Consider the following 15505-nt stretch of genomic DNA (forward strand, 5'->3'; position numbering starts at 1 on the left):
AAAAAGGACACATTTTTCTTCAAAGGTATCATCAGGAACTCAAGTTAGGTGGTTGTCTTTCTTCAGTGGACTGAGGTTGTTAAGAGAAGTTCACTCTTCCTTGTTTCTTAATAAGAAAGTATCTGTTCAATTAAATCATAAGTATATAAACCAAATAATGGGGAAAGTAAGACTTAAAAATCATTGCATGGAAAATCTCAGTTGAGACCTACATTCTATCTCATAAATTACTTTATTGTGCCTCTGACAGTGAATAGAACATAGAAATTCTGTGCTAGATGTAGTTAGAATGAAGATCCCACAGGATAAAGATGTAGATTAAAAAAGAAAGAAGAAAAGATCTCTGATTATTTTTTCAGTAGCCTACGCAGGGCATTTCATACAAAAGCAGTCTGTTCCACCAGCCCCAGTGTGGATCCAGCTACCAGCTTGGAAGCAGGTTCCTGATAACTTTGAGAATCAATGTGATTGACACTAGAAAAAGAAACAACTCTCTCAGCTTGCTCATGTCAGCCACGTTGCATTAGCCCTAGTTGGATAGAAAAGAACAAGCAAATAAACAAACACCAAAACCCCCCACATAATCTCTTTGATTCCTACCGCAATTCACTCAATAGCCATTTACCGCGCACCTGCTACAGCCCTGCTGGGGAATTCCGAAGCTTCCAGCTGGTCAATAATTCATGGCTATTTGTTACGTCTCATTATTAAAGATCTAAATATCACTTAAGAAGTAAAGAAAGGGCTTTCCAGCAGGAAAGTCTTCAGTTTCATGCAAAATTCCTGATGGTAAGATTAATAAAATAAGCTCAAAAGAGCTCTTCTTTCCTTAAAGAGTTCCAGTAATCAGACTAAGGAAGGTCTGGCTGGATTTCTGCTGGGTTCTGTTTATTGTTGGCATCAGAACTGGGAGGTCGGGCCATGCAATACTTTGAAATTAACATTATAATTATAATGTAACCATAGGCTTCAACCATAGAAAGAAATTAAGTGCCTATACACGCTTCAAGGTGGAAATATTATGCTAAGTGAAAGAAACGGACACAGAAGTTTGTAAGTATGATTCTATTTAAATGAAATAGCCAGAATAAATCCATAGAGACAGAACACACACTGGTGGCAGAGGCTAGGAGGAGGGCAAAAAGTAGAGCAACTGCTGAACGTGTGCAAGCTTTCCTTGTGGAGCGATGAAATGGTGTCATTGTTTTGGAACTAGATAGAGGTGGTGGTGGCATCTCATTGTGACTGTACTTAACTGCCACTGAATTCTCTTAAAAATAATTAATTTCCTGTTAATGAATTTTACCTCAATAAAAAAGGTGGTACTAAAAATGTTTTTTAAGAGGAAGGGTATGGCTCAGTAGTAGAGCGTGTGCTTAGCATGCATGAGGTCACAGGTTCAATCCCCAGTCCCTCCATCAAACATTAAAAACCTAATTACCTAATTACAAAAAAATGGTTTTTAAATTTTTTGAAAAATCCAAAAATAAGCACTTCGCTACTTATGTATTTTTACTGTATTGATTACATTCTATAGGTAAAACAGTACTGTTTGTCATATCTGGCAACCATTTTTATTCAATAAATGTCAGCACTAAAACTATTTGAGAAACTGTGTGATCACTGATTTTTTTCCCCCCAACGGGAATCACCATCCTACTCTTTAAGATTTTCACCTGGAATCTTTCGTATCTAATTGTGTTATCTCGCTGTATAATTGACTGCCTTGAAATTTAAATCTTACCGGGAAACTCTATATTCGTTTCCACTTAAGTGATTACTGTGAGGCTGGAAGCTTGCACTTGGAACAACTCCCAAGGTGGAATCATTTTGTAAATCCATCTACATGCTGGGTTTCCTCTTCCACATCGTTAATGAAGGTGTCAACTAGAAAGGTCACTAACAGCCATGCCTACGGCCCCCCACTGGTCCTTTGAGTAGAGTTTGATATATTGCCTCTAATAATTGCCCTGTCCTTGTCAACCAATTCTCAGTTCATGTTGGGGGCCTTGTGGTCAATACAATTAAAGTGATTTGTTCTCGTTGTACGGTAGGGAGATGCTGCTGTGACACTGGCAATACCTGGGTACCCAACTTCCTTAGCTACTACTGGGCACTGGTGCCGGCAGCATTTCTGTTTCATTACTGTGCTCGTTCTTGACAGTGGTTTCTGTAATAACAGAGGGCTGATGTTTCCTTTCTGGATCACCTTGTGCAGGCTCTTTCTTTTCTTGGCTGTCATCTGTAGACTGTTTCAATGTTCATTAGTACCTTTGAAGGCCTGAGGAGGTAACAAGGGCAAGATCAACTTCTGTTTGTTTCGTCTGGCTAGCAGCCTATTCGCAGCCTCAGAAAGGCTCTGGGGGATGCGGGTGAGGATTGTTGGTCATGAGTTGGATGGGCGTGCAGTTTATCCGTCCCTGGGAGCTTTCCTCCCCTGACATCAACACCTAGTTGCAGTTAGAGTCTTAGAGTTGGGAGGGTGCCTGGTGTGATCCTCTGCCCCCATTTTTCTCACCAGGGGTGAGCACTGCTGGGGATTTGGGAGGAACAGTCGTTTGTCTTACAGGATTATTCCATAAAGGACATGGAGCACCTCGGACCTGGAGTTCTGAATAGCTTTAGTCACCTGGACAACCCAAAGGACCTCACACCTTTGTGGGTGCCCCCGAGTGGAGCACATTCACACCTTGTCACTTGACTTAGTAGCAAACTCTGGCCCAGAGAGGTTTGGTGCCTTGCATAAAGGTATGTGTCCAGTAAGTGGCAGAAACTGGCACTAGACTATTTACAATAGCCAAGACATGGAAATAACCTAAATGTCCATTGACCAATGACTGGATAAAGAAGCTTCGGTATATTTATACAATGGAATACTATTCAGCCATAAAAATGATAAAATAATGCCTTTTGCAGCAACATGGATGGGCCTGGTGATCGTCATTCTAAGTGAAGTAAGCCAGAAAGAGAAGGAAAAATACCATATGATGTAACTCATATGTGGAATCTAAAAAAAAAAAAAAAGGATGAACTTACATGTAAAACAGAAACTGACTCACAGACATAGAATACAGACTTGTGGTTGCCAGGGGGAAGGGGGGTGGGAAGGGACAAACTGGGAATTCGAGATTTGCAGATACTGACTGGTATGTATAAAATAGATAAACAAGTTTATACTATATAGCACAGGGAAATATATTTGATACCTTGTAGTGGCTTATGGTGAAAGAAATATGAAAATGAATGTATGTATATTCATGTATGACTGAAGCACTGTGCTGTACACCAGTAATTGACACAACATTGTAAACTGACTGTACCTCAATAAAAAAAAAAATTGGTACTAGAACTAAAACGTCCACGTTCCTTATCCAGTGGTTCCTGCCAAGGAACTCACTTATGCTCTAAAATGACTATTTCATACCTTCTCCCTACTCCTCAATCCTTCAACACTCCCTCCTTCATCTCACCTGTAACTGGTGCCCTCGCTTCTCATTTCACTGGGAAAATAGGAGACAGAGGAGAAGCAGCTCGTCTTCACAGGTCCGCCAGCCTGCCTGCCTTGACCCCAGTGTGCTCTCCCTGCCTTCCCATCACACATCCACTCCTGTCTGAGGACCGGTCCTTCCCTCCTGTGCAAGGGCTGTGCTTCTTTTTTTTTTTTTATACCTTTATTGTGGTGTGGCTCCTGTTCAGTAAACTACACATATTTCATATGTACAATTTGATGAATTTTGATAGATGTCTACACCCGTGAAACCACCACCGCGATCAGGACAGCTAACATTTCCACCACTCCCGGAGAGGTCCATCTTTCAGACTCTCAATTTATCCCTTCCCACCCCCATAACCGCCTGGAAACCACGAGTTTGTACTCTATGTCTGTGAGTCTATTCCTGTTTTGTAGATAGGTTCATTTGTGTCCTTTTTTTTTTTAAGATTCCACATACGAGCGATCTCATATGGTATTTTTCTTTCTCTTTCTGGTTTCCTTCACTTAGAATGACTGACAATCTCCAAGGACTGTGCCTCTTGACTTACCCTTGTTCTCTCTTGCTTCTTTAGTTCCTCCCTCCCACTGGGTCATCCTCATCTACCTTCCTAGAAAGGAAATACCCTCCTGGCCCCTTCGTCTGCTCTGGTGTTTCCTTGCTTCCCTGGAGGAACTCTTTCCAAAGAGAACTGGCAGTCCTTGCTCTCCCTGCTCTGCTCTAACTAACTGGTCAACCTCCTCAGGCTAAGATTTCTTTACCCGGCATGCCCACAAAGTCACTCTTGTCCGTGACCAACAGCCTCCACCTTCCAAATCTGGTCACGCATCCCCAGCCCTCTCCCAAACCTCCCAGCAGCCCTGGACACAGTGATCACACCCTTCTTCAAGAAACCTTTTCTTCGTCTGGCTTCGTGGATGTGATTTTATTTATTTTCCTCCCATGTTCTTAATTTTTCTTAGGCTTCTTTGCTGGCCACACCCCTGTCCCCCTGCTCAGACCGTAGATTCTGGACTTCTCAAGGGCCAAGTCCTGAGCTCTTCTGTTTTTAACAAAGCAAACAGAGAAAAGTATAAAAAAATAAACCAAATGTCTTCTCTTGCTTAAAACCCCTTAAATGGCTTCCCGCAACATCTGGAATGAAATCCAGAGCCTTTGTTCAGACTATGAGGCCTTGCGTGTCAAACCCTTTCTAGATTATTCCCTCATTCACCCGAAACATTGACCTTTTTGCTCTTCCTTGGCACTCCTGGTTTGTTTCTGTTTTATGGCCTTGGTCTTGGCTGTCCCTCCTTCTGAAGGGCTCTCTGCCCAGATCTTCTCAAGAGTCCACGCGTCCCTCTCTCCTGACATCTAGGCTTCTCCTCAGGTACCATCTCGTCGGAAAGCCCTGCTCTGTCCATTTTAGCTGAAGTTGCACACACTTTTCCATTGCTCTCTGTTCCGTCCTGATACTTTACTCTTACTCCCAGGATGTCTCTCTACTTGACATCGTAGACGTTTATGGAGAGGTAATACAGTAGAGGGGTTGAATGCCTCAACTCTGGATCCCAAGTTCTTAGATGCAGCCATTTACTGTGAGCATGGACAACTGACTTAACCTCTCTCTTCCTCAGTGTCCTAACCTCTAAAACAGAGATATTGTTTAATAATTACAGATGGTTAAAAAGATAAAGTGGCTTAAAATGTATATAGCGTGCTTAAGAGAAATGGCTCATGGAAGTAAGTGCTATGTAAATGACAGGCATCATCATTATTATATTTTATTATCATTTGAAACTTCCTTTGGAAAATAAGCTTCAAGGGGGCAACTCTTTTGTCATCGTTGGTACCACTGTTTTTGTAACTCCTGAAGCCATACCAGCACTTGGGACTCACCATTGTGGACTCTTGACAACTAGTCATTCAATGAACAAATGGATAACTCGCAGCCTGTTGGACTTACCTGTCAGCATACTTTCACATTATATTTGTGTGGCCTGAGAACAAGGTAGCTTTGAGAATGGCAGCAAAGGAAAATAGTCTTTCAGGAGCTAAAAGTGACATGGAGTACTTATAAAACATGCACATTTGCCTGGCCATGAGTAGGATTTTGGTGGCCTGCCAGTTAGACTGGTTTCCACTTCCATGGACACTGTAGAGAGAGCAAGAAGGTATAAAATGTTTGAGGTGAACTCAGAGTCAGCACAGTGAGCAGTTAGTTAAAAGTACGAGTTTTGTTCATTTGAGGAGGAAGGTAACAGAAAGATAACTATGATAAAGTTAATAAAGCTAATAAAGTTATTAATACAGCTAATAAAGGTATTAAAATACAGCTATATAATTCAGAAAATGTTGCTAGAAGAAAAACCCTGCCAGCTTTGCACTGATGAGACATCACCATATGGAGTCCAGAAATCTCTGTAGTCCTCTCAGAAATGTGTGCTCCATTTGTTCGTTTATGTCTTGGTAGAGTAAAGTAAGCCAGTGCCTCTTCAGCACTATCAAAATTATAGCAGACTCACCTCGGCTGTGATCTCACCATTGTGGCCAACTATACACGAACAGAATTTAATCCGTCCTCTTCACCTGTGTGCTTCATGGCATCTCAACTAGAGAATGTGAATCACTAACCTGTTCTGTGAACTTGGCTGCCAAGTTTTTTAGATGTCACAAATATGGAAATTTATAATGCAGATGTTAAACTTGAAACTCCCACATGTGCCTTTGTAGCACTTGGCTACAACCTGAAATACGTTTCAATGGTTCTTCAAAACAAGAAAGCATTTAATAGTGTATACTCACTGTTCTTTGGAAATTTTGCTAAATCGCTTTTAAAAATTAATTAACCTGGATCACTGAGACTGGGTGGACAGCATGGAAAGGTTTTTGCATTTTTTATAAAACTTAAACAGACTTCCTAGTTATGGAGCACTTAAAGAAAAGGAGCAAACACTAGTTCAGTTTCTCATATTAATGGAGACATTTTCTGGTCAGACACTTAAGAATTGTTATATAAGAAAGCTTTGACAGTGGAAGCCTAGCCATATGGCACATAAACTCCTCTAGCTTATGGAATATCAATGAGACTGTTTTCTGTCAGTTACTGCCTAGGAGACCGAGTGATGGCAGTTGGCAGTGTTTGAGCAGAGAATATCTCTGTTTCTGTTTTACTCTAACTGCGCATCTGTTGCTTTGACTTTATGCAGTTCTTTCTGATGGAACGAAGCTTAAAGCACGTATGTAATTTTTTTCTTAATCTTGTTTATTTCTAAATTCTTCATAATATGGGCAGGAAGGGAAGTTACTAGACATTGAATTGAAGTTATTAAACACTGAATTGAAGTCGTTAAACATTGAATTGCATTGGTTCAGCTGACAACCAAAGTTGCCTTATACATGTTTCTGATGTTCCATTGATGGCATCAGCTCTTCTGTGCCGCCCTTGTTGCATGTTGTATTGTCCTTTTGGTGGCAACGGTAAAGGTCTCACTTTGCCATTTTGCTCTTCTTCAAATTGCTTGGCACCCTGGATGTTAGTGGCTGACCTGTTTTTCCTTAGAACCTTCTCGACCTCTGTTTGCATGGCAGCATCAGATCTAATCATGCTCCTTCTTCTTACCTCCCAGCCCCCCAGCACTGTTCAGTAGCTTTCTACTGAAGAATCATGGGCCCTCCACTAGATGCTCAGCAAAGCTGCTACTTCTAGGCATCACTTGCAGCCCATGAGCACAAGTCTTTACCCAAAACCTGCTTGTCTTTTATTGCTTCCCATTGTACAGACCTGCCTTCCATCCTGTTCACTGCATCTGGGCCTTCAATAGCACCGTGATAGTTAAACAAAACCTGGAGGTGACATTATTATCATTTGTATTTCTTACTGAAGTTTTTTCCTGCTCCTTTGTTCAGATACTCCCTTAAAAACTCCAAACCTAGGATTTACTTGCGGAGACTTAGAGTAAGGATGGAGATAGGCTAAATCTAACTGTTAAAAAAAAAAAAAGGTATAATTTTGTTTTATCAGTGCTTCTCCAAGATAATCTAAATTCATAGATAATTTACATAGCTATTTTGATTATATGATGCCCCTGAATTCTGAGGTCAGTTTCTACTCATTTTGTTTTTTTCAGTTGCATAAACATATGCCATCGCCTGGGACTGAGGGAGTCGCCGGGACACCGAGCTCTCAGTTTTAAAATGAGGACAAGTCCCAGGCAAACCAGGGTGATTTGGCCACTGCAAATACTAGTTAAGCTGCTCTTAGTGTGGGACAACTGGCAACTCCAGCAGACTAAAAGCATGTTAAGGATTTCCTTCTTGAATCACATATACTTAGATCTGTACTTATAAATATCAGCCATGCTGTTAACCCAGAACATATTTATTCTAATTACACAAAGATAATCTTACTGTATAGATGTGATTCAGTTTTACCTTACAAATTTTTATATAAAAACCAAGTTAAATAAAAAGCCACACTTCTTCTATGTCCACGTATTAATAACAATGGAACTTTGTCCACTTATTCATCCACATAATCTCTCTTTATTAAATAGGTGCTGTTTGCCTCACATCAAATGCTAAAGACTAAAGCTGTAATTATGAACGAGGTTATAATCACTTCAGAAATCCCAGCACTTACTAGATTTTTATTGGTAATTCTGGACCCCATTCTAGGCTTTCTAAATACCAAAATATTTATATAATTGCCATGTGGGTTGGTATCTTGTCCATGAGATTCCCCTGTTCTCTGGTTCCCTGGAATTTAAATATGTGACAAATGTTCCATCAGACTGACTCATCTCTGGTAGATAATTTCTTCTGCCTGTACTGCTGGTTGTTCATCCATTGTATAAGCCCCAAACTGTTTCAGGCAAAGTGTTTGTTTACAGTTGCTGAACAGCGCTCCAAGGGTAAGCCCATAATAGGAAACAGAGGAGCAGGGCCAGAAGGAGACCAGAAGTTTCCCCTTCAAGTTTAGCCTGAGAATCAGCCATGTGCTAACTCTAGTTCTCTTAGTTGGGTCATCTCAAAGGGACCCTGAGTGATTCATCCTTGAGGAGGGGACATTCTCCTAACTGGCTGGCTGCACTCAGAGTACCAGTTGAGCACCAGGAGACTCTCCCCGCATCAAGGAAACCCCCCTCTAAAATGGTGCCTGGCATACAGTAGGTGCTCCATAATACTTTGCACAGTGGATTCTGTTCCGTTGCAATTAGCAACTCAGATGGGGAGCCGGGGTTCATTCCCCTGAACTCATATCATGTATTTCATGATTCAGCACTGAATTAAATACTATTTCTGAATTATTTACTTTGTACTTTTTCTAGTTCCTCTAATGGGACTTTTAAACTTTTTTAAAGGCTAAGACTATAACTTATATTTCCTTATCATGGCATAGGACAATGACAAGGCTCATGGAAAAATATATTGAATTTTTAGTGACATCAGTGAATGCAAAACACTAATACATTTTGACCAAGAGACTAATTGAATCCCTAGACATGACATGAGTTTGAAAAGGGGAACATGTGAATTAATGTAATTTTAAACTGATTTTTCTTTGTCTCAAGGGGTCCTTATAGTAAAGTGACAGCAGAGTAAGATTTTAGAATGGTGACTGATGTTGTAGGATAAGAATTTGATGCATTTAAGTGATGATTTAACCTAGAATAGGCTTAAATTGGTCACTGGCATCTATTTTAATTGGAGACAGCTGCAGTGTATCAATTAACAGTAGGAAAATTCACACTTCACTCTTATCTGGACCACAACCCCTTGCCTTCTATGGACTTCAGCGTAGGAGGAATTTACTTTGTAATTTTTCTAGTGATGTTTTTAAAATAAACCTTACTCATAAGAAGTGTTTTCACTTTTACATAACTTGCCAGTGATGGATGAAGTATCGTGGAAGGGAAGCCAGTCCTTCATCTCAGCCCAGTCCCCACCCACTTGATGAAACACTCCTTATGCCGAGAGATAATTGGTTAAAAGCAGCCCAGAATTCTGTAGTTCTTTACCCTCTTCCTCCTTCACTTCTCTTTAGCTTTGTTCCTCTTCCTTGATTTTCCAGGCTCTTGCTCACCTCAAAGAATAACTATATAACATGTTAGCATCCATTAATATCTTCATCAACAGTTAACTGGTGTGAATCCCAGATGACTCATCATTTACTCAAGTGTTTCTTTACGGAATGTTGGATGTCAGCAAATGACCCTCCGAAAGAAGTACAATGTTCTCGTAAAAAGGCAACATTTAGTACTTGCAGCTAAGATGAAGTCATACAAAATATCGATTTGCCTTTTTCTTTGAGGGGAGTGGATTTTCTTCTAGAAGCAAGAGAAATCTTATGAGCCAGTATTTTAAGAAAGAAGTTAAGATTGTATGGAAGCTCTACTAATCTCAGATGTTATCCGTCTTCCAGTTTAACTGTGTCAGAATGCGTTGCTGCAACCTTCAAATGCATGCTTATTAACAACAGTGATTTTCTTTTAGATGAGATGGGTATCTGATCATTGGTGAAACCAAGGGTTTAATGGAATTTTAAAATGATTTGTTGTTTTAAACAGGTGAGGTCTATTTCATCACATGGTCTATTTTATCGTGATTTCTAATAGGAAGAAAGAAAATGAAAAGTTGTTCATCGTTTCCCAGGTAGTAAATTCCCGAGAGTAGATACTTGTAAGTTGTGTGTATTATTAGCAACTTGAACTTTAGGAGCAGAGTGTGCTGTGCTGTTTTTGTTTGTTTGTTTCCTAGCATCAATGATGGTCATTTTAGACATATTGAAAGTACATTTTACTGGCTTGCTTATTTATTTTAAAAATAACTCCCCAATTAAAATTCATTTCTTCATTTGCACCAACACAGTACTGATTGCATGTCTCCCTGGTTTGTTCTTAGTTGGTTATAAGACTTTCTCCTGCCCCTACCAGGTTGTAATTATCCTGAGGTCTGGAACTGTACCTTATTCATTTTTTTGCTTATAAAAGCCTGACTTGGTGCTTATGAAATCGTTTGTGTTCAATAAATAATTGTAGAGTCTATTTTGATTACTGCTACTCTGATGCCATTTTTACTGGTAATGTTTTGGTAGTCTCCATAAAATAACTTTGTAACAGTTTTGCGCCAGCATCTAGAGTTGAAATGTATCAGGCAAAGAAGGTTATGTATTAGAAAAAAGGTGGCATTTTAAATCAGAAAGACTTGAATCAGGATCCGGTAGGTCAGTCAATACTTTTAAAATTTTGGATCAGGATACCTTGGGTACAATTAATGGAACATGTCTAAAATATTTTAAAATAATATAACTTTTTAAAGAACTAAACTAGAAAATAATCTAACATTTCATAATATTTAAAGAATTTTTTCATTGCTTAATTAATTCACTCTGTTTATTGATTTTTCTTTGAGATCCCTGCTTTTCAGTTCAATAAAAGTATGTTTCATTTACCAATCCACTCACTTAAGTAATATTTTTAGAAGCTGGAATGTGTCCAAAGGAACGTGACAGGAATTTTTAGCTGAGTCCAGACTTATCCAGTGAGGAACAGTTAAAGAATCTGGTGAAAGTCTGCAAAAGAGACTATGTTAGGTGACACTGATTTCATATAATAGAAGAATTGTCTCATGCCAGAGAAGTTAAATGTATTCATAACAAAAGGAAGAATGGAGACTAACTTATTGGAAGTTATGGAATAACAGAGTTCAACTCAAAATAAGAAACAAAGAATTACAACCGAGACTGGTCCTGAAATATCATAGCTACGTTAGAAGTGACGTTCCGCTGAGAAGGGAGAGTGAGTGTGGTCAGATTTGAAATGATATAAAGTGTCCGTTTAAAGGTTTGGTGATTTTTGACTGGCTGTTGTGGGTTAAGTATCCTGATACACCATATACTGAACCTTTAGTTGAGATGCCCCATGTGACATATGCAAATGAGATTTTTTTTTTGGCATAAATGGCCCTGAAAGCTGAGTCCAGCAAAAAAATACTGAGGAGTTTGTTTATTTTCATTTGTGAAGGAATCCATGCATTTATCAGGCCAGTTCCCATCTTTTGCAGGGGTTTAATTGCTTATTCCTGGCTTTACTCTGAATTTCTTCCTTCATTTTGTCAATTACTTTTGTCCCTTGGAAACAGTAGAAGAAAAGAAGTCTGCCATTGGTCACTTTTAGCAGCTCTACTGGATGTAAGCCTCGACGCAAATATAGACCAAGCTGGGGAAATAATATGAGCCTAGGAACACCTAATAAGGAAGAAATACCGGGAGGTGAACTGATGATGGCTGGTATGGGGGGGGGGTGACTCTATAGACACAGAATGTTAAGTCTTAACCTAGAAGCAGACCAAGAAAGGCATATGGTAATGAGATGGGAGGATTTTTTTTTTTCCCGTAGTTTTTGGGAATGCTTTGGGTGGCTTTAGATCCTGTTGGGAAAACAGATAAAGGACATCCTAGTTCATAACGTCATCTTAGTCCCTGAAAATGGCCCTCCCCTTTGAAACAGCTTTCGGAGAAATCTGAGTTGTACTGTAGATGAACTGGCTTGCCTGACGAACACAGAGCTAAAACCAGAACATACTTTTTTTTTTTTTTTACTTTAAATCCAGTGTTCTAGCACTAGTCTTGATGGATTACTGCCCTGAAACATTTTCTCTGAGTCTGACGGCCTCAGGCAGCAGAACCTTTTCTCAGGTGTTGCAGCCACAAGATTGTAATTAAGTCTGGGACCTTACATTTCTCACTATCAGAAGTGATGGAGAGTAAGCTTTGTCAGCATGGACCATAGCGCTGAATGAGGCCTTAGAGATCTCCTCCTGAATTCTTCAGATGTTATTTTAAAAGTGAAACCCTTTGTTCAAGCAATATTTATGCAGCAGCTTAATACAGAAAGCAGGACCAGAAAGACCATTTGGGGACCTGGACTACTGCCCGCCTTTACCTCCCAGTCCTGCCCCAGTACAACCACTAGGCTCCCAAGAAGCATGATATTAGAAAAAATAATAAATCTACTTGATTGCTCTTCTTTTACAACCAGAGCTTCTTTGAATGCAGAGAAGAGAGGAAATTATTTTAGGACATCCTAGAAGAAATAAAATCAACTTCCTCAAGTATGGCAGAAAGAGTCTTTTTAGGAGTGGATTACAGTGAGCGTGACTTCAGGGGAGGCCAGAGGAAGGGAAGATGGAAAATCTGAGGAAACTGGCCCTTAATTCTGTCCAAAACAGACATTTGTCAGTATTAATCAAGTCAAGAATGTGATTGACCAAGCATTTCTAATACCTTTACTAAAGAAAACAGAATCTGTGCAAGTAAACATATTTCTCTGAAATTGCTAGTGCTGACTTAAAAGAATTCTGTGTGGGTGCGTTGCAGCATCTGTCGCAGTGGCTTTTTTTCCCCAGGGAATTCTGCAAAACAGCCACAGGTTTGGACAAACCACCCTCTAACCTCATAGGACAGTGTGTCTGAAGAGGCTGGTTTCCCTTTCATGGGTTATTTGGAAATCACCTGGGGAGCCTTCCCAGGGCACGGTTCAGTGGGTTTTGGGTCAGGGACATGGAGGGGCTAAGAACAAGCCATCACAATTCACGCAGTGACGGCTCTGAGAACTTAGTGCCAAGGCCAGGTTTACTTGGTACTGATGTTTTTAATGATTACATTGCCAGTGAGCTCATGCCTTATAATTTCCCGAAACCCGAGACTCCCTCAAGGTGGTGGCATATATAACCTATCTCAACGCTTTCTTCGTCCTGAATCCATGGCTGAGTGTTTCATAGTGTCCGCTGCCTCCTTGTCTGAAGACTCTTCCCGCCCAGTTCCGCTTACCAGCCTCGCAAAGGGAGGTAGCTCGCCCTCGGGAAGAAAGTAAGTCTGTGTGCCAGTGGTGCCGATCAGCAGCACGTTTTTCTTCAGGTCGATGGAACACTGATGTGTCCTGAGCATGTCGAGCCCCAGAAGCATGTCCATGGGCTGCTCCTCCAGTATAGAGAAAGAGCACTGTAAGAAATCGCCTTCGATCTGGATCTGAGCCAGATGAACCCGGCCGATGATCTTCTGCGTGCCCACGCCTTTAGCAATGCCGGCCCACCGTCGGTCCACCAGCCGCATTATGTTGCATCTCTCGGCGCAAGCTTGGCTCATGATGGTCATCTGGGCGCCCGAGTCCACGAAGGCCTTCAGAGGATGTCCGTTCACTTTGCAGCTGATGTAGAGCATGGCCACCTGTCCGAAGCTCTCCGGAGCCGCTTCCATCGCTATGTTCATGTTTTCCTCGATGTTCTGCTGCCGGATTTCTTCCTCTATTTTGGCCTGAGCTTCCAAATCGAATGGGTCGGCAGAATAGAGGCGAAGTCGCTCGTGCTCTCTCAGCGCCCGTTCCCTCTGCTGCTCCATCAGGACCTGAGAAAAGGTCTCCAGGTTTCCGCTGAGCAGGGCTTCGGCCAAGGTGGGGTTGCGCTCCTTCAGCAGCGACAGGTCGTGCGGGTTGGAGAGGAGCATGCTTCGGATCAGGGCCGGGCTGTCCAGCCCCTGCGCCGACGTCGCCTTCCCGCCGGAGCCCAGGCCGCGGGCCCGCTGCGCCGCCTTTGCGCGCTGGTGCTGGTGCTGGTGCTGGTGCTGGTGCCGGTGCCGGGGGCTGGACGTGCCCGGCACGGCGGTGCCGGGGAAGTCCGTTTGAGGCAGGCTGGCGGTCCGCCCCGCGTCCTCCTTCTGCAGTAGAACTACCATGTCGCCGTCTTTGAGGCCGTAGGAGCCCAGGGAGCAGTGACCGTCGGTGAGGAGCCGCTCCATGAAGATGACCTGGAGCTCCTCGGCGGGGATGCCAGACTCGAGCTCACAGAGGGCACGGAAGCTGTGGAGCTCGAAGTCGGGGCTGACCTGGAGAGAGAAGGTGGCCTCGGAGAGGTCCCTCCGCACGCAGTACACAGTGAGCAGCATGGCACGGGCCCAGCCGGGCCGGGTGGGCGGGGGGCATTGGGCTGTGCGCTGGCCGCCTGCAGCTGGTCTCCGCTGGTGGCTCGGCTGCTCCTCACGACTTGGTGTCTTCTTTAAGGTTCATTCACCTCTCAGGGAGGCGCAGCCACGCACCGGGCCGGGGGCCGCCTGCCAGGCTCGGTGCCCGCAGCTCGGCCTCGGGGAACCTTGAGGGCGCGCGTCGTGTTCCAGAGTCCAGTGGTGCGTGCGCTGCTCGGAGCTGAGAATGCCCGTCGCCATAGGAACAAAGTCACTTGAGCCCATTGGGTTCCAAGGCTGGCCCCTCGAAGCCTGTTTAACCCATGGTCTGAAAAACATCGTTTCCGCTCTAACTGAACGACATATTAACGTTCATTTTGTTCCTCTGAGAACTGGATGCCGTGTGCTTTTACTTATCCGGCAAACAGTGAGTGCTTGTTTCCTGCAGGGCAAGTGTCAGGCTGTGTGCTTAGCGTAAGAGAGAGGTCAGACCTGGATCTCGCACGCTGGGGAGGGACTGATGGAAAATGGGGACATCACGAAGCACGTTTGCAAAGACGTTCAGCACACTGGGGGATCGGACAGGACAGAGGACGTGTCTTTAGGGAGGAGACAGGTGATGCTGAAGGCTGAGGGTGTTCCATGTGAAAAGTGGTGAGGGTCACTCCTGACAAAAAAGAATTAATTGTATGTGCAAATAAAGAATTCGTGACAAATGCTGTTATGCCCAGAGAAATGTCAGACAGTAAGTGTAATAGGAGAAACTTGCCTATGCGTTTGAGTGGCAGGATGTGAAGCTGGAGAAAAATGATTGGAGCCAGTTTATAGGGAGTCATAGATGAACCCAAGGAATTTAAATATCAATCATCAAGAATCCCCCTCTCCACCCCTAGAAAAAAGAGGAGAGAGAAAAGAGAAAAAAAGGAAGAGGGAAGGAAAAGCGGGAAAGATCTGAAGCAGGTCCTTGTGATGTTTGTTGTGTTTAACTGATTTAAGAAAGAGGTTTCTTGCAACATACGGAAGACATGTGAGGTAACAGAAGGGTCAGGTACAGGCTCTCTCAGTGGCTCAAAGAGGG

General features: G+C 42.5%; 2 protein-coding genes across 3 annotated transcripts in view; one reads left to right on the forward strand and one right to left on the reverse strand.

Moving 5' to 3' along the window:
* PDGFD (platelet derived growth factor D) overlaps positions 1–15505 on the forward strand; it is a 221954-nt gene that overhangs the window by 99630 nt on the left and 106819 nt on the right. The window lies entirely within an intron of this gene.
* On the reverse strand, positions 13104–14775 carry DDI1 (DNA damage inducible 1 homolog 1). Its single transcript, XM_031675361.2, has one exon. The coding sequence runs from the start codon at positions 14410–14412 to the stop codon at positions 13210–13212; it is 1203 nt and encodes a 400-aa protein (XP_031531221.2). The 5' UTR covers positions 14413–14775; the 3' UTR covers positions 13104–13209.

This window comes from Vicugna pacos, chromosome 10, assembly GCF_048564905.1.
Source record: "Vicugna pacos chromosome 10, VicPac4, whole genome shotgun sequence".
Lineage (NCBI taxonomy): Eukaryota > Metazoa > Chordata > Mammalia > Artiodactyla > Camelidae > Vicugna > Vicugna pacos.

What these genes read in the sequence shown, in the direction of transcription:
- DDI1 (XM_031675361.2), bottom strand. Translation starts at nt 14,412, where the DNA reads ATGCTGCTCACTGTGTACTGCGTGCGGAGGGACCTCTCCGAGGCCACC.